This window comes from Cinclus cinclus, chromosome 6 (genome assembly GCF_963662255.1).
Source record: "Cinclus cinclus chromosome 6, bCinCin1.1, whole genome shotgun sequence".
Taxonomy (NCBI): domain Eukaryota; kingdom Metazoa; phylum Chordata; class Aves; order Passeriformes; family Cinclidae; genus Cinclus; species Cinclus cinclus.
The window spans coordinates 39,469,025-39,492,019 of NC_085051.1; the positions used below are offsets into that span (position 1 = coordinate 39,469,025).

General features: G+C 47.7%; 1 protein-coding gene across 1 annotated transcript; it reads left to right on the forward strand.

The window, feature by feature from the left end:
- On the forward strand, window positions 1-20,813 carry VSX2 (visual system homeobox 2). The gene is made up of 5 exons (XM_062495696.1): window positions 1-439; window positions 1,598-1,682; window positions 4,527-4,650; window positions 19,295-19,475; window positions 20,482-20,813. Exons 1-5 carry the CDS (start codon window positions 1-3, stop codon window positions 20,811-20,813), a joined length of 1,161 nt encoding a protein of 386 aa, XP_062351680.1.
- Window positions 20,814-22,995: the final 2,182 nt, after the last annotated feature.

Consider the following 22,995-nt stretch of genomic DNA (forward strand, 5'->3'; position numbering starts at 1 on the left):
ATGACGGGCAAAGCGGGCGCGGCGCTGGCCCCCAGCCTGCCCGGCAAGCCCAAGCCCGACGGCGCGGCCGCCGCCCCCGCCGCTCCGCCGCTGCCTCCGCCGCCCCCCGCGGCTGGGGTCAAGTCCAACTCTGGGCCCACCCCTCCCCGCTGCACCGGTTTCGGCATCCAGGAGATCCTGGGCTTGAACAAGGAGCCGCCGTCGCACCCTCGGGCCGCCCTGGACTCTCTGCCCGCCGGGCACCTGCTGGCGGCCCGCTCCGTACTCAGTCCCGCCGGGGTGGGCGGCGTGGGCATGGGACTGCTGGGGGCCAGCGGCATCCCCGGCTTTTACACCCAGCCCACCTTCCTAGAGGTGCTCTCCGACCCCCAGAGCGTCCACCTGCAGCCCCTGGCCCGGGCCCCCGGGCAGCTGGACAGCAGCCAGACGGCCAGCTCAGGTAGGCACGTCCCCGGCCCCCGGGGACCCGCCGCGCCCCGCCAGCGCCGCCGCCCGCACCCAGCAGCCGCCCGCGCCCGGTGTCCCGGCGGGAAGCCACTTGCTCGGTGGAGGAAAGGAGATTTCGTTTCGATCCCGAGAATGAGGAGAAGGGCGGGCGGGATCATATTTTCCCCCGTCCGGGGCTGCGGCCGTGGTCTGATGGCGCGGTCCCGGGCGCCCGGCCTAGGAGCGGCCGTCGGAGCGGCCCCCGCGACCCCGTGTCGTTGCCGGAGAATTAGGGGTCTTTCGGCATCCTTTTCCTAGACGGCAGCAGCCTCCCACAAACTCTGCCTGCAGGCCCCGTTCCGCGGCTGCTGTGGGTCCACCCGGAGACAGCCTGGCTCCGGGGCAATCCCCGGCCTCCCTCCGGCAGCGGCACCCGTCCCGGGCAGTGTCCGACGCCCCTTCCCGCAGCACGGCCCGCAGAGCAGCACGGGGCCGGGACCGGGGCGGTGGCGGGGAGCCGCGGGCAGGAGTGGGACCGGAGCGCGCATCGAAATGTTGGTCCCTGATCCGTCCCCGGCTGCTCCTTCGGGGCAAAGGCGGCGCCGTCCTGCCCTTAACACCCCCGCGTCGTGACATCCCTGGGGAGCCGGCGGCCGCGGACAGGCACCAGCTCCTCCCGGGGCTTGTTTTTTCTTTTCTGGTAGCTCCATAAACCTCAATTTCTCCCTCCCCGCTCCGGTGTTCTGCGGCGCAGTCCGGGATCCCCGGGCTGGGGCAGGCGGTCACGGTTGCCCGGCCGCGGAGATGGGGCTGCAGCTTTTCCGTTTTCCTACGGTTTGGTTGAGCTCGCGGGGCTCTGCGTTTTAGCAGCGAGGCAACAGCAGCCTCAGCAAACGACTCTGATGGAGAGAGGCGAGAGCTGGAGCCCGGTCCTGGCCCGGAACCTTCTCTGGTTGAGGCGCATCGCCCCGAGCTGTCCGCACCGGATCGGGAGCGGTGCTGGGGCCGCGCTGGAGGGAGCGGCCGGCGTCGGGCCCGTCCGCGGCGCGATCGCAACGAAATCTTCGGCCAGAGCCGGCGGAGGGAGCGGAGCCGGCGGGCCTGGCCCTACCCGTGAGGACTCTGGCGGGGAGCGAGCCCCAGCCCACAGCCGCTGCCTGTCTTTCCGCAGATTCCGAGGATGTCTCCTCCAGCGACCGAAAAATGTCCAAATCCTCCCTAAATCAGAGCAAGAAACGAAAGAAGAGGCGGCACAGGTAAGACAGCAGCGGTCACCCCGCCCGTTCCCGTCGCCCTGGTTCCCAGGGAACCGGGCACCGGCGAGCCCCGCCGCCCCGGAGGGGACGACCCGCTCCGGCCTGGAGCAAAATATTCTTCCCGGCACCGGCGGCCGGAGCGCGCCGGCGGCCCTGCGGCTTCTCCAGCGGGGCCTTCCCTTTATTCTTTCTCCCCGTCCAAAATAAATCGGGGACGTGCCTATAGGGAGTGGGGAATTCGACCACAGGTGTCATTTTATTCAATTTTTTCTGGCTGCGGATCCGGGTATCCCGACTCGCAATCCTGAGCAGCCCAGGAGCTGCGGTGGGACGCGGATCATGAGAGTTTGGAAGGGAAAATCATCAACCTGTCAGAAATAATAAAAGCTGTTTCCAGCTCCAGATACAGTAATCTTAATATTGGCTGTCAGCAAGACAGAATTCCTACCAAGAATTTGAATATTTTGTTACGTAAAAATAAATATTTTGCCAATAGATTAAATAGTTTGGAATCGGAGACAGCTTGCAAAGAAGCTGAAGAAGGCTGGGAAACTGTTTAAGGAAACGAAGGTCCACTTTGGCATTTGGTTTCCTATAAGCACGGTCAGGGTAATAGACTTTGCCTGACTTCTCCCACAGTTAAAATACAGTCGGTCTGTTTGCGCTTTATGAATAGAAACGAAAAATCCCTTGCTGGGTTCTGGCATTGCTGTGGCCAGAGCGCCAGGACAAAGGAAGGCTAAACACCATCCACTGAGGGTGATTTAGGAATAATTAAATCAATCCTGCCATGATGCAGGAAAGGTGGATTAAAAGACGCTCCAGTGAAAGCTTAGCAGGATGCGGGGTGGAAGGAGACCGACTATCCCAGGAGACATTCTGCTATGTGTGCAACAGGAGGCTCGGTCTGGAGGGCTCGTTTCCAAACCCGGACCCCCTCTCCAGGCAAATATTCCCAGTTTGGGTGCTCTGGAGTAAGTACAAGTTCATTTTCTTTATACCCCAGACAGGGCTGGGTGATAACACAGCTGGGACTGGTGGACGGGTCCCGATCTGGATGAAAGATAAGAAACGAAATTCAGATTTGTTTTCAGTTCTAGACAGAAACAGACCTGCAGCATTTGGCTGTTGTTGTATATTCTGTACTAAACGGTTACGACCTCCGACCTCCGATTGTACCAAAGAAGAGTTGGAAGATGACTGGCCAATAGCCTGCAAATAGCTGCAGGATAGAAACAGCAAAAGGGGCAGTGAATTGTGAATTGCAAAACGGACAGGGACTACCTGGGCATGAGCTAAAAAGGGAAAACTTCAGCTGAATGTCAGCAAAACCCTCCTGCCGATGAGCCTGGACATGCTTCCATGCTCTTGTCGGGGGAAGATGGAGGGGAATGCTTGAAATCTAAACTGAATCAAAATTGGAATAATTTTTCCTGTGGTCCCAGAGAGAGAAAATACATGATTCAGTGTGCCTCTGCTGTCCCCAGAGTTCACATATTTGTCGGAGTTGAAGAAAAACTATTTGAAAAGAAAATGGATTTGAGAGTGAATTTAAAGAAGAGTCTGATTGCAGGCAGCTCCCTTGCATTTGCATGCTGCTTTTGTTAGTAGTATTATCGATCTGGTGGAATCCTTTTCATTCTATGCAGTGGAGGATATTTCTGATATTTTCTGTTTATGTTCTCTGGAAGTGAAAGGCTTTTCTGAAATTGGGGTGTATTTTTGAAAAAGACTCTATTTCCTCTTTCCTTCTGGGAAATACCTGTTTCTTAGATTGGTGGTAAATTTATACATTTACTTTACACAAGGGATGCAATTCGTTGTTGGGTTGAGGGTTGTTTTATTTTGGTTTGTTTTTTTGGTTGAGGTTTTTTGTTTGCTTTGGCTTTTTTGTTGCTTTTTTTGTTTTGTTTTGGTTTTGGTTTTTGTTTGGTTGGGGTTTTTTGTTTCGTTGGTTGTTGTTTGGGTTGTTTTTTTTTTTTTGCAACTGCTATATTGTTAGCTTTTATCAAAAATTGTGCTTTCTGTACTGGAGGAGTTGAAGGGTGGGAATTTTAACCCTCAGGGAGTGGAAGTGTTCCGAGACTTCTTATCCATCTGCTAGAGAAGGGCTTTCATCTGTCTCGGTTTCCAGCTGCTGATTTTTCAATTTGGTTGTCCCAAACTGAGAACTGGCTGCACAGAGGCGGATTGGGCTGCTGCCTGCCCAGGGTGGTCCAGGAGGATTTCTAAAGGATAATGGGGCAATGCAAACTCTCAGGGAGCAGCTAATGGGATATTGGAGTGGAAGCAGCCAGGGTAAATGCAGAGGAAGGGACCTGGTCCTGACTCTCGTGGGGAAGAACTGGTGAAAAGTCGTGGGTTAGGGTGGAGAAAATATTTGGAGAATTTGTCCAAAGACTGAGACTCAAGGTGAAGGATTATTTACTCATGGAGATTGAAGAGGCTAAGGACCAGCATCTGGGAAAGGGCTCAGCACATCTCCAGATGGGGTGCTGAGGAGATGCTGCTTCATCTCAGTGTGATGATCCTCACAAGAGGCAGCAGCGTCCAAGATCAGCTGCCATCACTGCAGGTGATTGCTGTTGGGGAGGCACTTTCTCCAGAGGCAAGTCCCTGGAAGGGAAGGTGATTTGTAACTGCTATAAATGCTGTCTTCTGGCATTTTCTGGTTCTCCTTTCACCCTAGCACTTGACCTTTTGTGCACAGAAACACAGTAGGTGGGGAAAAGCTATGTATTAGCCGGTTACCCAGGTTTCACTGTTTTCAGTGTCCATTTCTCTTGACTCTTCATCATCTTTGCTACTTCTTGTGTTTTGATCAAAGAGTTTTACTCCCCTCAGGACAATCTTCACATCCTATCAACTGGAGGAGCTGGAAAAGGCCTTCAATGAGGCCCACTATCCTGACGTATATGCTAGAGAGATGTTGGCCATGAAAACAGAGTTGCCAGAAGACAGGATACAGGTAATCATATCTCTTGGACCCCCTTATTGTGCTGCTCTCAGCCATGTTCATCCCTCCATGATATTTTTCTGAATAAACTTCCCCAGGCTGTCCACTCTCCTGCTTTTGGTGGGTAGGCAGACAGATCAGATATTCTTGGCAGATTTGTATTTGGTGTTTGTATGTTGACATGTGCTGTGCATGGTGTGTTGTACCAGTGATTTGGAGTGTGTATAACAGAGAGAATCCTAAATCAGAGAAGGACAACAGGCTTGCAAAAAAATGACAACGTTTCAAGGTCTTGGTAAAAGCAAGAAGAAAGGCTCACAGAGACCATGTCTGGGTGGGCATTGCTGAAGGGAAAGAGCTCATCTCTGCTCCTTTGGCCACAGAAGGATGCACAGGGATGGTGTGGGCAGCTGGTACAGCTGTGGGTAGGATGCAGTGTGGGAATGATGGGTGAGTCGCAGTGGGGTGTTTGCACCATGTTTGCACTTTGACTGTGTTTACCTCTTCAAGTGACATTTCCCTGAAGGCTTCTGGGGATTTTTTTTTTTTGTTAATCTGTTAAATTTTGGGTTAACAGCTTTTAACATTAAGATTTTCAGCTGCATGTCAGTCCTGTCATGCTACTGTGAGGAGGTTGAACAAGGTGGAGTGGAATATCACTGCTGTGTGGTGAATCCTCCAGCAGGATGGAGCAGCCTGAGCTGCAGGGCTGGGTCAGGACCAGCCTTTGCCATGCATTACAGCCAGAAAGCTGGACAAGACTTAACAGCTCCTGTTTACAGTGTGGGAGGCACACTGGGCAGAGATAACATAATGTTCACAAGGGTGGGCTCCAGTGGCTTCTATTGCCTCACTCTACCCCATGGATTGCTCCATCAGGTTTCTACATAAGGCACAGGATTGTGATGGCCAAGCCTTGAGCAGGTGGAGTTCTGGTCTGGCTGGAAGTTAACCTGTCCTGGTTCTCCACACAGTGGCAGTGGCTGGCCTCTGTGACTGGTGCATGGTAGTTTCTACAAGAGACGTTGTCCCATTTGCCATGTGGTGTTGGGGGGGGGGGTCCTGGTTTCCCTGGTTCCTCCTTCTGTTCATCCCTCATGCATGCCCAGCACCCACCAAACTGAGTCTTGAGCTTCTGCTCTTTCTTTGCTGAAGAGATGGCCCAGGAGGCTGCTCTCCTGTGAGTTTGGAATGTAACTCAGAGGGCACTTAGGAGGAAAACACTGATGCTAGGAGCTGATGAGGTATGATCCTGTACAGGGACAGGAAGATTCTCCAAAACAGAAGTGTAGCCTTGCTTCCTAGGTCCTGAACCCCCCTCACTACCCTTATTCTTGAGCTCAATCAAAAATGACATTTTTATAAAAGCAACTCATGCTTCTTATCCTATTGATCTGGCAGGACTCCTGCTGATCTAACAGCTTGTAGATAACCTGTGTGCTAACAGGATTTCCACCAGCCTTCAGAAATAATGGCCCATGATCTCAAATTCTGCCTGATGTATTAGGATTTTGCTCTGAGAGACCCTGATGTTTTGCCTTTAGAAAGTGAATGGATGGTCACTTCTCCACTTGTAATCCTGTAGGACATCAGATCAAGAGAGGAGAGACTGTTGGGAGTTTATTGTTGCCTACAGCCACCATTTGGTGCTGGGCTAGAAAGAGGGTCCTTTGATATCCCACAAAAGACCTTCCAAGGAAGAGGGTCATCTAGTGGTACAGTGTGTGTTGAGTTCCAGAGGCCCCATTTCTCTGTCCAGAGCTAAGAGCATTCACTCTGTGTGAGGTGGAGTGAGATGTTGTGGCAGACAGTGTAGAGCTGACAGAGCTTGTACGGCTTCAACACAAGGAGCACCCTTCTAGTGCTGAGTGTTTGAACTGACTTGGAAATGAAATAGCAGGTAAAGCATTCTTAGTTGTCACTGACTTGTCTGCCCTGTCATTCTGCAGCTGGCTAATGAACAACTGTCTACTCTTCCTGTATTGCAGCTTTTAAACCTAGGAGGGCTCCTTACTGGGACCCTTCTGCTCTTGAGATCAGATTAGACTTGGACAGCAGAAGAGCCCCAACGTGTGGCTGCTCTGAACATCAGGTGTAACTAATGGCATGTGTATTCCAGAAAAAGTGATTGTGAATAACAGTATTTGCAGATCATGAACGGGGAAATAATGAGAAACAACAGAATTTCTGTAGCATCTGTTGAGGCCCCTTGCCAGGGTGAGCATCAGGCTCACATAGAAGTCCTGAGCACCACTGTTCTTTCCAATAGGTCAGCAATAGATCGTCCCTTACCACACATTCTATGAAATTTCCTTGTCCATATTTTTTGTGTGTGACAAGCTATGGCAAGGTGATTCCCAACTTTGACCATACTTCTTGATATTTTACCTCAAATTCCTTTTCAACTTTGGACCTTTTTGTTATGAGCCTAATTCTTTCCCCCGGTTATAAAGTTCATGCTCCTTAAATAAATCTAAGATATTTCTTCTCTTGGCTGTCATTTATGGTTTTCATCATTGCTTAAGCAAGTTGCAAAGCTCTTTCCTTAAATCATCCTTCATACATCACATGCTCATCTCTTAATCATGTGGCTGTTCTTGCATGGAGTCCATCCTGTCTGTCAGCCTTCCTGGAGGTAAGGGACCACATATCTACAGCTGCATCACACCAGTTCAGCTGGACTTGTTGTCCCTTGCAGGAATAGTCTTGGATTAGCACTGGTCTGCTTACTTCCTTATTTATTTCTATTTATCTAATTCAGTCACTTCAAACTTCTTTTAGACAGATTTTATTTTATGCTCAGGATTTTCCCTTCATATGGAAATGAATGGTTCTGGGTTTCATGTGGAATTTTGTTAACTTTGGCTAACAAGCATAATAGCAGCTCTACCAGCTCTGAGAGTGGCAAGAGGTGGATGCTACACAGGGCAGCTATCTTGTGATGCTGAGTACTTTGTCAGTTGGCTGGGATTTAAAATACATGTAAATAAATATCTTAATATCCCATGGCAAGAAGTTCTGCAGCAGAACTGCCTGAGTGCAGTAAATCTTTCTTTGAATCTCTTAGAATCATTTAATGTCCCTTGGAAGAGACAGCTTACAATGAATCTTTACTCTCATCTTCATAATATTTATAATTTTACATCGTTGCGTGTTTTTCCTTGCATGAGTTTCTAGCTGCCTGAGGGAGCTCTATAGTTTTGCATTTTCACTGTAGCTTGTTCCTCTCATCTTTGAGCAATGCTCTCTCCCTCTTTTAGGTCATTAATGAAAGTGTTTTCTAATATTGCTGTGAGAATCACATATTGTGGACTTCTACAGAATTTCATGTGGTTTCCCATTGGATCCTCACCTAAGACTGATATCTACCCCTTATTTTCATTCATGGAATTATTTCTCAGGAGGTATTAGTCAAAGAGAAAGTAAATCACCTATGAAATTTGATGTGAAAGTGAAATTCAAAGAGGGCAATTGAAAGAATGATATATAGGAACTGTTTGCAGGTAAAGCCTTCAGCAGCACACTACAAATAGCCATCAGAGGCCAGGCAAGTTACTGGTTTAAGAGAACATTGAATACAGGAAAAAAATATTCAAACCCTCCATTTAAAGAGAAGATGAAAGTGTATTTTTTTCCCAAGGCAGACACACACTGTGTATGTCTTACTCCCACACTGCGCTGGCTGGTCTTGGAAGGAAAATGAGCATCCTCCCATTGGGTGGCATGGGAAAATAATTTTTTTCATAGTGAGATACTATGCACAAGTCAGATCAGATGTCACTGTGGCCATTTTGCAAGATACTTGAAAAAGACCACATTAATCAATGTATTTGAAAGAATATTCATAGGAGTTGAAGTGCCAGTATTGGAATAAATCCAGACTGTTCTGTAAAATCCAAGAGAGGTAAGTAGATTCCTGTAGGGAAGTATATGCTAAATAAACATTATGAAGTATTAAAAATTTCCTAAGGCTGACAAATACTGCAACACTCGACTTAAATTGCTGTTTCTCACAACAAATCTCTTAAGTGTAATGAGTAGATTTTATATAAGTTATCCCTATTGAATTTATTAATACGTAACAGTTCCAAATTTTAAACTGAATAGTTACAATATTAAAGTTCAGTAAGAGTTTGATTTGGGGATTATCGAAATGATTGTGTATGTTTGTCCTTAAAGTATGTCTCCTACTGATCAAACAAATTGATTATTCAGCATTTAAAAAATAAGATCCTGACTGCCATTGTAAGGACCTTAGAGTCATCTTTAAAGGGAAGTAATCAATTAAAAAGGTAATAAAATTGCTAAAAATAGTCAGTTATTGTTGTTAAAAGATTGTATGGTAATTATTGAATGACAGATTTTAGGACAAATAAAATTGCTCACATAAGCAAAAGGAGTCCCACAAAGAGGCTGGTGCTGTGTTTGAAGTGGGGATTGTCTGTGCACCCAGCAAGCTTTGTCAGGCAGCTAAGAGGCCAATTTTGGCTAGAAGGACAAAACAAGGTCAACTAAATTTTTAATTGGAAAAGTATTGGTTTAGCTATCAGATTAACACATTTCAGTATCACTGTGAAGCCCTTTAGGAGTTAAACAGGGATGGAGGAATCAGGAGGAGTAATCATTTAGAGGGAAGCAAGTACCAAGAGTATTTTGCAAGGACAGAGGCTTATCTTCATCCAGTTTTGCAAAAAGGTTCTCTGCTTAGAGATGAACATAATTTGACAAGGCCTGAGGAGCCTTGTGTGAGTGTGAGCTCAGGAGTGAACACACAAGAAACATGATAGAAAGCATGAAGGAAAAATTAGTTTTATGCAGCTTTAGCAGCCCTGGCTTCTCCCTTTCCTGCCAGCTTTTCCTACTTGCTGCACAGTGCTGAGGTGTAGTCTGAATCCCATGGTGTAAGTATGGAATGCTGTGATGCAGCATACATCAGATGCATCAGATGCAGGATGCAGAATGCTCCATGCAGTTGGTGACCTTTCCTGAATGTGTGCCTGGAATGGCCACCAAAGAATTACTTAGTGCTGCAGAAAGTGGTGCTGTTGGATTTTCTAAGCTTATTACTATTACTCTAAGAAATGAGGATCTGTCTACTCTTGTTAAAATTTTGGGTGACTCTCACACATAGAACAGAGGCCAGCATGAGGCATACTGCCAGTGGGTTCCAACTGGTATCTCTAAACAGCACATTCACAGGGATCATGTAGCTGGAAGGCAATTACCAGAGTGGTTAAGGTTGTTGAAGGTAGATTACCAAGGTGAAGGACAAGCCAAAAGTGTTGCTGTTGCGTGAGCCAATAATTTCAAAATATACATGTTGTAAGAGCCCTGCAAGCAGTTAATAATGAAATAGAATTGATCAGCTAGTGCTGGCTATCTTTGCCAATAATTCGTGAGCACTGGGGCAAGCCGTGACTGTGTGATACCAGATAAGTGTCATAAACGTCCCCCATGCTTCTAGAAATGTAGGAAGTATACAAGTGAGAGTAATAAAACTAATCAAACTTAGTGGCTTACTGAAAATATTATTATGAGTTTTTCTCATGGCATATGGTGCATCTCTGCCTCCATGTCTTTAATCGGTATGTTATGAGTTCATCCACTTTTCTGTCTCTTCAATAACATGCTTGTTTAGTTGATCTAAATTCATATTAATTTCCATTTTTCAATTAAGAGTTGTTTAATTTGGCCCTTTCTCTAATGGATTGTTTTCATTACCCTTTATCTATGGCCTGTTTTCAGCCCATGTGCTAGAACTTTGTTTACAAGTTAATTACTAGAGATGCAAACAGAGGGGCTGGATGATGGGCAAAAGCAGGGGCCCAGGCAAGCCTTTCCAAAGGGATTCTGAAAAGTCTTGCGCTACTTATTTTTGGACAGAGAAAGAAAATGTAGCAGGAGAAAAGAAGGAAAATGGAGGGCTGGGATTGACACTTCCAGCTTCTTGAAGTGGGGACTCTCCTGCTTGTTGCTAGACATGCAGATTGCCTGCTTATCTTAGGGATTTTATCCTGCTACAGCTGGGGCTGTTAGGTGCAGTTTTAAAAGGTTATTTTAGTGCAGAGATGGAAGTATAGAGTTATGAATATTTTCTATAGACACAGGCACTGCTTTATCCCTCTATGTTCAGTCCCTGAGTTGCTTTAGCCACTGACCGACTCTCTAAATGGGACAGAAAAACAAATAAAACCAAACCTGCCTGTTCTTGCCTCTGCTCTGCTCTTGCAAGATGTTAATGGCTGTCCTGGGATAAGGAACTGTGAATTTGATGTGCTTCTCCACAGTACTGGGAGAGAAACAGGTCTCTTTACAGTGACTCTGCTTGCTCTCTCCATGGTTTGGAGACACTATCAGCAAGGATCTGACACCTTCAAGCATCGGGTCACATGAGCTTCTTCTGAGAGGAAAGACAGGCAGGCAACAAAATATGCTGAAGCCCGTTTTTATGGAGTGCCTTGGCAGAGGCTTTCCCCATCACGTCCAAGAGAATCAGGAATGGCTCTGCAGGCATTATGCCAGGCTGCGACTACTCTTCCTGCATTCATCTCCCCATTTTCTTAACAACAGTAGTTTAAGGGCTAACATGTCTCTGAGTTAGCTTAGGCATTGCAGTTCCTCAATCACTTTAGCTCTTCTGGAAATACTATCCCAAATCCGTGGGCTGGGAGCACTTTTATTCGCTTCTTCACTTAATGATGAACTTTCTTTTCTCTCCTCTGATACCACTGCAGTTTTTCACAGCTGATTTTTAAAAAATAAGTGACCATCCCAGCAATTTCAGTAGCTAGTTCCTCTCCAGCGTTATGACACCTGGCAGAGGGAATAGCTGATGGTTGCACTCATGTTTTCCTTTAATGACCCTTTATTACAAAGTTTTCCTCCTTTCCTGACTTTGAATAGAGATTTTTCTAACAGTTCAATAACACAGGCACTTTAGACACTCAGTTAATTTACTCTCCCCTTTATTTCTTAATGGATCTATTTCTCTCTGTAGTGTTTTTCTTTTACCCTGATAGACCTCAACAAGTTCTTCTGATTCTTCTCTGGAAGCACAAACCTGCTCTCCTTTTCAAATCTGCCTTTCTCTGTGGGTGTTCTGCGAGCCAGGTTTTGCCCAGGCAAAACTGTAGAGCAGTCCAGTCCTCAGCAGACACACCAAGAATCTCAATCTCCACGTGCATGAGGCCATCAGGTCCTTCTGTGGAGCAGCAAAGAGGAACTGAGCTGGACAACAAACTGTTTCTGCAGTATCTTAGAACAAAGATGTCTTCCAGAGGGTATGTTATCAGACACTGTGTAAAAGCATCAGGTGCTCTTCTGTCTACCCTGAGCATTACTGTCCTGGGAGCAGCAGAGAGAGATGTTCCACACACTTTGCTCCCTACTTTCTCTCTCAGCAGGTATCCGAGGCTCCCAAATGTCTGAGCAAAGGCAGAGCTGAAACTGTGGCTGCCACGTTGTTATTAGAGCTTTCAGTTGCAGCTTTCTCTTCAAAATTGTAGCAGGGCAATGCAAGCCCAACATTGCTTGTATCTGGTCACCTTTCAGTGAATTATATAAATGCTTATGCCATACATGTTGCACATTCATAAACATAGAAATTATACCCCTTCCCTAATCTAGAAGTAACCTAGTGACTGACTCGTGTCTGGCTGTTGTAGCTGAGCTGCTCCTGTGCGGGTAAAGCAGAGCACCTTGCCAGGCTGGGTTAGCTGGTACCTGTGTTGTTCAGGCAGGCCAGCACAGACAGGCTGCCCACCCGTGCCTCTGGGAAGCTCTGGTTCACCTGCAGCTTTGGGATCCACATGGCAAAATACTTCTCCCCGTGGTACTCTTTCCTTTCTAAAGACTCTGCTTGGCTCATCCTGAGAGAGGTCTGAACTGTGAGTGTTGTTGAGAAAAAACTTCTTGGAAGGGTCTAGCCATCGTCTCCATGTGAATATGCATGGTAAATACCTGTGCCAGACACTGCTCACAGCCAGATGTGCCTGTGATGTCCATTCCAAGACAACTTGCTTTATGTCCATCACATCTTTCTGGTATCTCTGACTTCCTTCACTGCCAGCCTTCCAACTCAGACTGTCACTTCCCATGACTGTCACTACAACTGCCATTTTTTATTTGACTGGCTCAACTTCTTCAGCTTATATGATGACCATGACTGAGATTAAGGCTCAGTGTCTAAGTGACAACTACGTGCATGTCCTCATGTATGTAGGGCTGGGCTTGAGCCTTATCTCAGGGAACAGTGGGCACCAGTAGCACTGCAGACACCATCTCTTGCTGGTGCACAGCCTCTGGTGCCTATGTTTTTTTTCTGGAGAAGGTCAGAGGGCACCTTTGTGTTTTGCTCAGTGTCTACTGATGAAGGGCAGGGCACTATGGAGCTGATGCAGGGGGCACTCCCAAAGCACAGGCAGTGCTCCACAGCCTCAGAGGAATGCTGGCATTCTATGGCCTGATATCAGGGCCCATTGAAAGGCATCGTGAAGGGGATGTGACATTTCTCTTCTGACTGTCCTGACTCACCTTCTCTACCGTGAAAGTAATAATGTGAAGTGTCCTTGCATGATTACAGAGTGCATTACATATGGATGTTTATGAAGATCTATGCTAAGGTTTCCTCTGTGCTGGAGGCCCTGCAGAGCAGTGTTAGTGGGGGAAAAGAAGGGAAAATGAAATAATTCAGTCAGGATAGCAGCTTAGTTAATGGAGTCAGGTACTGTGATTGCAGAAAGGATGGATGTGCACTATCACCATTTGTGACAATGACAGATGTCTCCCTGGGTTTCTGTGGATTAGGATGATGACTGCACTCTTGTCAGCTTTCTTGTGACTGTCATGCATCTATGACCCTGATGTTTTTCTTTTTTTTCACTCAGCATTGTTAGGAAGAGAGAAATTTGGGTATTGATCTGCCAGGTCCCAGCATATGGAAGCTTATACTGCAGTGCCAGCTAAGCCACTGGTCAGTTGGAATCACTGTGTGGCCATGGCGAAGTCAGTGTCTCAGAGATGCATTTGCTGTGCAGATGCAATGCACAGGCTGAGTGTGTGCTGAACCACTGATCTCACTCTACTGACACTGCACATCGTGTGCACACTTGTTTTTCTTTAGGGAAGATGGGATCCCTGTAGCAAATGAAGTTATTTGCTTTTGGAAGGTTACAAATAGTGAAAAATCATGTTGCCACTTGAGGCCAGGTGAAAACCCCATATTTAACAAGGGTATGCAGTTGGAAGATGTTTCCTGGTCAAGTGGGATTTTATAGCTTTGGTTGCATAAGTCAGATAAATTGTAATAGTTATTCTTGGCCCATGTAGTGCTTTTAAGAGACAGGCCTAGCCTGCAGGACTGCTGGCATGGTAATATCATGTACATTTTTTCTGGATGCCAATTAAGCCTGTATTCAACAAGTGCCCTGTTACTCTTTTAGCTTAGAGGTGACCCAAGCTGGGATGCACCATTATGTCTTCACTCCAGAGGGATGAGTGCTGTCTTACAGCTCATCTTGTGTTCTTTGGTTGGTCCTGTCAGCCAAGTGGGTCAGACAGAACTCCAGTTATTATCAGGAAGGGCTCTTGCTATTTGTATACAGGAATTGCTCTTTCTAAAGCGAGTTCAGCAAGCTCTTTCCCAGTGTTCGCAAGAAGAGGGATGATGAGTCCTGTGATCAGCCATGCAGCCCATGTGCAACCTTTACTGCTCTCATTTAACTTCATAACCACTTTACGCCAGCCATAGAAAGTGATGTCACCATAAACAGTACCAATAACCTTGACGTTACATTTGAAAAGACAGCAATAAAGTGTTTCCAGGCTTACACAAGTGGTGCAGTCTCCACCAGCAGTCAGGAAGCTTTTCTGTAGCAATTGCTAAAAAGGAGGGATTTGAGGAAGCCCCAGGGCACAGTCAGACCTCATGCTCTCATGGCAGGCTGTTATACAGCCCCAGTATGGGGTGGGGTATGGGTATGGGTGGGGACATGCTCCAAGCAAGACATGAGGCCATTCTTTGCAGTGTTCACATCTTCAGATTGAACCCAGCCTGGGCCACAGGTCCTGTCTGATATGAAGACATCACTGTTTTTCCAGAGGAAGTTTTAATTTTGACCCCTGTCATTGTTAAGTCATGGGTTGGAGAGGGAGGAGATAGAAGGAAAGGGAGAGGTGTAGTTGTCAGGAAAAACTGGGTACTGAGATGGCAACCGGACCCCAGACGTGGAGGGCAGCTCGAGGTGTTGTCTGGTCTGCAGCTCGATCCCTCAAAGTGCTTCAAGTGGGGAAGTGACAGACAAAGAACATACACCTGCCTGTCCGTGTGTCTGTGTCGGTGTGTCCGCACACGCGGACGTGCATCTGCCCGTGGCCATCTAGTGGACACTCAGCTCCTGCTGCTCTGGGCTGGGACCGGCTTGCGCTCCATAAACCTGGCTCCTTGCAGTGCCCCTGTTGGAATGCTATATCAAAAACAGGATGAGAGATTTGTTGAAGCAAAATTTCACCGTTATCAAGCTTGGAATTTTCCTTTAATAGATGAGAAATGCTTGGGCGTGGAAAAAATATATATATTATTAATAAGGAAAAAAAAGCCAATATCAATTCTCCTGTCATTGAACCCTAGCTTGGAAAGTAGTTGCCAGGAAAATGAGTGTTACCAGTGGAAAATTTTAGGTTGAAACAAAACAGAACCAATACACAGGAACACCACAGATGTTTTAAAATATCCCTTTGCTAATTCAGATTTCTGAATTATGGCCAACATCAGGGAGATTTCTCTCTTTAGCAGACAATGTTTCAGGCACTGATTAGGTAAACAAACTAATATGATGAATATGGATAACAAAGATGTGTCAAGTCTCACATCCCCTTGCAAAATGAGAGATTTTTCCTCCTACAATTTGCTGTTCTGCATCATTAATAATCTGAAGAAGTATCAGTTGTCATTTGTGATTCAGAGGAGGAAACTGTCGAGATTATCCTTGTCAATCTTGACTCTAAAACTCCCATTCCAAAACCCTAGCAAACCTGTAGTCAAGTACAGAGTGCCAGAACTTTTATTGCTTTGGGCAGTGGGCACTGGAGGTGAGGATTAGGTGATGATTGATGATGGCGATATGGTGATTGATATGATATGATGATGATATGATGATATTATGATGATTGATATGATATGATATGATATGGTGATGATTCCATTCATAAGATTTTGCAATACTGCAAGAAATAATGTGTCCACTTTTCTCCGTTGTCCCATTTTTGGAGGATAGGCTTCCTGGAACAAGGTTCCCACAAAGGGTGTTTGCGTGAAAATAAAGAAGCGTGAAATTTCTTGAAGTGTAACATATTGGTCCAAAAGACACCTCTGCACATCATGACAGCCTTGCACAAACATGTGACACCCCAGTGTAAAATTAATCAGGAGGTTTCACCATGAGACGTGGAAGCAGAAACAGTCTTTACACCATGCCCTGGACTGTGCAACAGAAAACCAGATGAAAATTAGTGAAAAGGAAGGTGCATGGTACAGGGCACTGTCGGTAAAGCATTTCACAAAGCTGAGCCAATCCACAGACTGGGAATGGGCACGAGGAAATGTGGACAAACCTAGACATTGTTTAAAGCAGACCAAATCTTACAGAGTCAGAGGAAGCTGTAGAGTAGATATCTCCAAGTAAGGACAGTAAGCAGCCAAAGAATACCAAAACCACAAGAGATGTGTAAGGTGAGTAAAGTCTAAGGGTGAAACCATCTCCCAGGAAAGTGAGGTGCCAACAATAAATAACTGCGTATTTGGATGTTGTGACTGATGTACCAACACAGCTGAATTACTAAAATCACCATGTAATTCAGCTCAGAATCAAGGCATGTGAAAATTTTGGCAACGCATTGATAAATTTGAAGACATCACTGAGATCTCATAAATGAAAGCCCCACTGATGGAGCCATCTGAATGAGGAGAAAATCATGAGAACAGGACACAAGGGACAGTCCTGCTGATCTGAAATGGCATGAGGGCTGCCAGTACCATGCTGGAGCTCATCACTCAATGTTCCTCAGAATGAATTTGTGACAGAAATGCTTGACTGGGATCTGATCCTAGCAATACTCAGTATTGAGCACCATTGGTTTCACTCAATTTCATGCCTCAGATAAGATATGGTTCCTGGTATTAGAGCAAGATGGTCAGTCTTCCTGATTTCTGTTCTGCTAAACATTCTGGGATTTCAGACTTTCATTTTTCCTAATCAAAATCAAGAGGAAATTCCCATCAAATGACAAAAGTTTGTTTTGGAAATCTCGGAATGATCTTACTGAGATGTTGATGCAATTTTGATTTTCTCATTTGGCTTTAAAGCATAGATTTTGCATGTCTGAGGCAGCTGAGATTAAAGTACAGCATTCAGAAGAAAGCTATAGATAATTTTGATTACACTTCCACTGGCTGGACAGTTTTTCTTGTGTGATTGAATCAGCATTTTTTGATTGAAGATTTTCTACCAGCTCTAGTCAAAATTGGGCTGCCAGCTGGCAAAGCTGCTGCCACCTCCAGGATTTGCATAACACTGCCATGGAAAAGGGGATGCTCCAGGGTACAGGTTTAGTGGCAGTAGGCAGTGCTGGGGCAGGCTGAGACCCTGCCAGGGAAAAGGAAGAGGAGCATGAGGTATGTGGGAATATGATAGGAGCATCAAGACAGGAGGGGAGAGAAAGGGCAAGTGGTAAAAGCATCAGTAAAGAGGCACCTGCAGATCTGCACCCTGTGCTTTGGGAATGGGAGGATTGCATGACCTGGAGTGAGATCCTCTGCCATCATCCTGCTGACTGCACAGCCAAGCAAACCCATGTTTCACACGGCCATGGAGGAGAGGGCGAAGAGAGGAAGCTCTGCATTCCTGAGGGTCTTTGCTGAGGCCCTGCAGGATTTACAACCATCCACGGTCCAGGGGTTACAGATTGGCAGTATGAAAGTGTAAATCAGACTGTTTTATCATGCAGAGGAGGTGCCATGTGGTGAAGCAGCCTCCTTCTTTTGCCTGGTAAAATCTTCTCTGACATGCACAGAGTGTCTTCTGCTGGGAGAAGCTGGGATCACAGCCAGTGGGACAACCACTCCACCCATTCCACAGAGCTGTCTGGGGGAGCAGGCTGGCTGGGCTCCTGGGAATAGCCAATGTGGCTGTCATCAGTGCTAGCAAGCCACCCACCTTTATTGCCATGCCACCTGAGAGCAGGACATGACTCTGTGGCATCAGTCTTACGGTCACCATAGCAGAGCTGGGGGACTGGCACAGACCCCCACTGCTCCCCACTGCAGCTTGAGCTCCCCCACAGCTACGAGTAGTGGGGACAAGAGAGGGTTAAGCTGTCAGCTCTGTAATGTTAAACAGGTGTCAAAGGCACCTCCATATATCTGCAGATTGAAATCAAATTCTTTGCAGTATAAAAAGATAAATTACCCAGGCGATTCCCGCCTCATCCCACTCATCAGGCCAGCGCCAGACGGCAAGCAATTTTTTTTTTTAATGTGCTAACGACCTAATCAAGCAATCAAGTCGGAGAAGATTGCGGAGTGACCCCGAGCATCCATCTGCCAGCGAGACCCCGACATTCATTTCCATTCCACCGTGTACTTTCTGGGAAAGGGAGGGAAAAAAATAGAAAAGAAAAAGAAATCCTAAACAAATTAACACCCAATTTTCTGTGAGTCTAATTAGTTAAATGAGGAGGTGTTTGGGGTGTCCACGGGGAGGGAGGGACTGCCTCTCGGAGAGGGGCCTGGTAACTCCATGGCATTAATTAGCGCAGGTCAATGGCGTGGTTCCCTGGGGACCAGCTGCTTTAATTTCCCGTGATATTTCAGTGCCTGAGGCCCATCGATTCAAACTGAAATTAACTTATTTTTCAATCAGGCCTGGGCTGCCCCTGGGGCTGACTCTTCCTTTGCCTCTTTCTGAATAGACCTCAAGCAATTTTTCATCTAAAGCTGATGCCTCTGCTTGGGGGGGGAGGGGGGGGGAAGGGAGGGGAGCCAGGGAGAGAGGAGGGTGAGGGAGACAAGAGGAATGGAAATTGGAGAGAGAGCACTAATAGATTTCTGCGAGTATCACCCCCTCCCTGCCATTGCTGCCCGCCTCTCTGCTCACTGCCCCCCAGGTCACAGCTCAGAGATTATTCCGCCAATTTTCTGAGAAGATGAGGGTTTTTTCAAACTGGGAATTCAGGGCAAAGCGCACAGAGCAGCTTCCCCCTTCTTTTTGAGCATCCGCCCCCATCCTAGCCCTCCCTGCAGGCACCGCTGCCTGAAGCCCTGTACTGCTGCTCAGACACACAGTAAATAATACAAGAAAATCCCAGGCACGAGAGCCAAAAGCCGCTAGAAAAAAGACATTGCAATGGCAAGTTAATTACATCCTGTGGAGAGGGATGGGACCTGCTTTCACACTTGGCCCTCACCACTCCTTCAAGGGAGGGAGGGAGAGATACCCAATGTCTGTTGCATGGGGGAAGAGGCTGTATTGCCTTTGGGATAAACATCCACCCATCTGCTTTCATCGTGCTGCAGAAGTACATGCGTGTTCCCACGTGGGAAGGGGCCTGGCATGCCTTCTCCATGCACAAAAACTATGTCCTTCCTTGTTGCCTGCTCCAGGTTTGGTTCCAGAACCGGCGGGCCAAATGGCGGAAGAGGGAGAAGTGCTGGGGCAGGAGCAGTGTGATGGCTGAGTATGGGCTCTACGGTGCCATGGTGCGTCACTCCATCCCGCTGCCTGAATCCATCCTCAAGTCTGCCAAGGATGGCATCATGGAGTCCTGTGCCCCTTGGCTCCTGGGTAAGAGAGCAGCCAACTCCATGGGGGATAGCATGGGGGATGGGTAGAGATAGGGGGATGCAAGGAAGAAATCAGAGTAATATTGAAAATAGGTGAAGGGCAGCAGGGCAAGGTCCCCCCATCCTGCCGCCCTTGATGCCTCCATCCACCAACAACCCCTGTCAATAGGGTTTGACCACTCATCCCAAGTTCCTGCTGGATCTTGGATCATGACCTGCAGAATGTGGCTGGGACACAGATTTGGCCCACATGTTCAGGCTGGTGCTAAACTTCACTTCCCATGGCTCAAGCATCCTTCATGTCCAGCTTTGGAGCAGGGGCTCCAATCCTTGCCCAAGGCAGGAGGTTATCCCAGTCTCACTCCTCCAGCCCTGTGGTGCTGGATGAGGTGCTAGGACTTGCAAAGGCTGTCTTTGCCCAAGTTTCCCTTGGTTTTCTGTGCAGACATGGAGGTAGCAGCTACCCTGTCACACTCATGCTCTTTGCTTCCCTCTTTCTGACCTTCCAGGCTGGTTCTGCCCCAAAACTAGTGTCTGGTATCTTGATGATAGGCTGTCCTGTCCTTCCTTCTGTGTGAATGGAGAGAGGCAGAAGGGTGGTTGTGATTTGATACAGAAATAGAAACATCCCTCCTAATGAGGGAGGGACATTCTCCTCTCTCCCCAGCCTTGGTGAAGCTCAGGCAACTATGCTGCTGTCTGAGACCTTCATCTCCAGGAACAAGCTAGCTTCAGGCTCAGAGAGAGAAATGAAGGGGAGAGTAATTATAGACCTTTGGGACCAGCCACCATCCACAGATGCTGGGCTGTCCCAGCAGGCAGCTGCTTTGCCTGGGCTGCCCTCGTGCGGGGGCCAAAGCGAGTGACTCGCTGTGACTGCTGTGTGAAGCGAGGGTTTCTGCTTTTCCTTAATTCTGGCCTCTCTTTATCTTTGCTGTTTTCAGTTCAAGATGGCTTTCCCATGCCCAGGCGCTTTTCTAAACCCGAATACCAACAATTCTTTTTAGGGATGCACAAAAAGTCTCTGGAGGCAGCGGCTGAAGCAGGGAGGAAGACAGAGGTGGAGCGCCAGGCCCTGCCCAAGCTTGACAAAGGTGACAAAGAAGAAAGGGGTCCTGATCCCAAAACCACCATTTCCCAGGAGGAACTGAGAGAAAACAGCATTGCTGCCCTCAGGGCCAAAGCTCAGGAGCACAGCACCAAAGTCCTGGGGACCATTGCCGGGGACACACCAGCCCCAGGCAGGAAGCCGGAGACAGGGGAGGAGGCGGCAGTGGCAGAGGATGAGAGACAGATGGAGAAGTTGAACTCATCGCAGAAGGAGGAGAAGTTGATCTAGGGGGAAGAGAGGTGGCAGAAGCCAGCCCCAACAGACACTGTCCTCTGGGGGTCACATTCCCCCTTGGACTGCCAGGTGTCCCCGGCCCCCCCCGCCAGGGAGAGGGGCCCCAGTCTCTGTGTTTGGGGCTGCCTGGTAGGGGTGCCCACTGCCTGCTCCCCTTGAGCACACCCCTGCCCCTTGCTCCTCCACCCCACCAGGCCTTCCTCACCCCTCCACCCCTTCCTTTTGGGGGACCGGGAAGTGTCACATCATCACTGCCACCAATGACACTAAGGTTCTGGTCCTTTCAGCCTCACGACTGGCTCTGGGGCTTTCTCCTTCTGCTGCAGCCCCGAAGCCCATTTGCCATCCTGAAGCAAGCCTGTTCCTCTCCTTGGTACACATCTCTGCCCAGTGCTGCGCAGGCCCCTTCCCCTTGCACCCTGTCCCACTGTGCCCCAGGCAGACACGCCACCTTCTGCTGGCCATCACCTCTGCCTGTGGCTCAGGCTGCAGCAGAACAAGCCCACGGCAGTGCTTGCATGAAATGATGACCATCCATCTGATGTGGTTTGCACCTTCTACCCATCTCTCCCTGCCCAGCACTGAGGTCTGCTGGGAAGGGACTGCAGCTTAAGAGCAGTTATGTTTTGCCTCTTTTTGGCAGGGAGAGACAGATTTAGCCCACATGCACAACACTCTGGTCCCACCTGGTACCCTGAGCTGACCCCCAAGCCCATTTCACTGGCTCCTGCAGGGCTGGGCAGTTGGGTCTGACTCTGCCCTAAACACCAAAACCCTACGCCCCTGCAAGAGATGATGAATGGTGAATTTATTTATTGAATACATTATTCCAGGTGAGACAACAACATCCACCTAATGTATTTATTGAATTAAATTTGTCCAGCTCACCCTCTGAGTGTTAAAGGGAATGACAGCCATGCACATCCACCCTGATATACCCTGTAACGTGTACATACATCCCATAGGAGCACATGCAGGCCCACACAGCCAAACTCACTCCATGGTACCATCACCTTCCCATCCCAGTAAAGCATTATTCCCCCTCCAAAAGCCGTAGGACAGTGACTTCCAGGTGACCCTTTCTGTCCTGCTTTCAGCTGTGAGCACCCTATCCCCAGAGCTACTGTTTTTTCTTCCATCAAAGGGTTAAGCCCAGTCATCCAACCCGTTTGTCTTTGTCCCCTCGTTTGACGTGTTAGATGATAGCCCATGGAGTGTAAATAATGTATATACAGTGAGAAAATAATTCAGTATTGAGGTGTTTGAGATATGGAGCTGTAACAACTTCTAGTCATCCAGCATCTGTGATTTATGTGCCATTTTCTGTAAAGATATGAAGAAGAATAAAACTAAACAGGAATACTGCGTACGAGTCCAGTCACCAATGTTCAAGGGTGAGTTCAGCCAAAGCTGAGAAGGAGTTGGATGTCATGCTGTAGCCAGAGAGAGGTAAGAGATCCAAAGCAGCCCAGAGGTGTGCACTTTCCTCCCCATTGAGGCATGGAGGAGATGGGGCTTGGATCTCTCTCTGCAGTGAAATACAAAACTAAAAGGGGTATGCTTGTACTGGGAGCGGAAGTTAGAGCATACAGCTCGTGAGAGAACAAGTCACTTCAGCATCCCCTGGTGCCCTGGTGTTAGAGAGTCAGACAGACCTCCAGGCAGGCTCAGCCTCTGCCACAGACAGGCTCCAGGGCCCTGCTGGGGTCCGGACATGGCAAGTGCAGGGGAGGTGGTTGAGAGTGAAGGGCACCCATGGGACTTCCAGCAAGACGAGCTCCAATTTGACAGCAATGGAAGCCTATTCTGGGTTACCAGGTGTAGTGGGTTTAGTGCTGGCCAAATGCCAACTTACCACTAGAATTATTTACTCATTCCCTGCTGTGAGAGATGGATTAGGAGGACAAAACAGGCTCAAAACTTTAAAGGATATTAAAAAAACCCCCAACTTTATTAACAGAATTAAAAGAAAAATAATAAGAAAATCAGAATAAACCTTCAGAACACTTCTGCTGGCCCCACAACCTCTTTTCTTTCCCACTGACAACATAAAGAGACAAAACCTGTGATTTTCAGTCAGTTTACCACCTCTAAAATAGTCTTTCTTCAGTTCTCTTAGCGAGAGGAGTCTCTCTTGCCGTGCCATGGAGACTTCACAAGAAACAGTTCTTTCATG

Coding starts and splice junctions, on each gene's coding strand:
- VSX2 (XM_062495696.1), top strand. CDS start 1: ATGACGGGCAAAGCGGGCGCGGCGCTGGCCCCCAGCCTGCCCGGCAAG. Junction 4,651..19,294: donor TGCCAGAAGACAGGATACAG/GTAATCATATCT, acceptor TGCCTGCTCCAG/GTTTGGTTCCAGAACCGGCG. Junction 19,476..20,481: donor CTGTGCCCCTTGGCTCCTGG/GTAAGAGAGCAG, acceptor AATTCTTTTTAG/GGATGCACAAAAAGTCTCTG.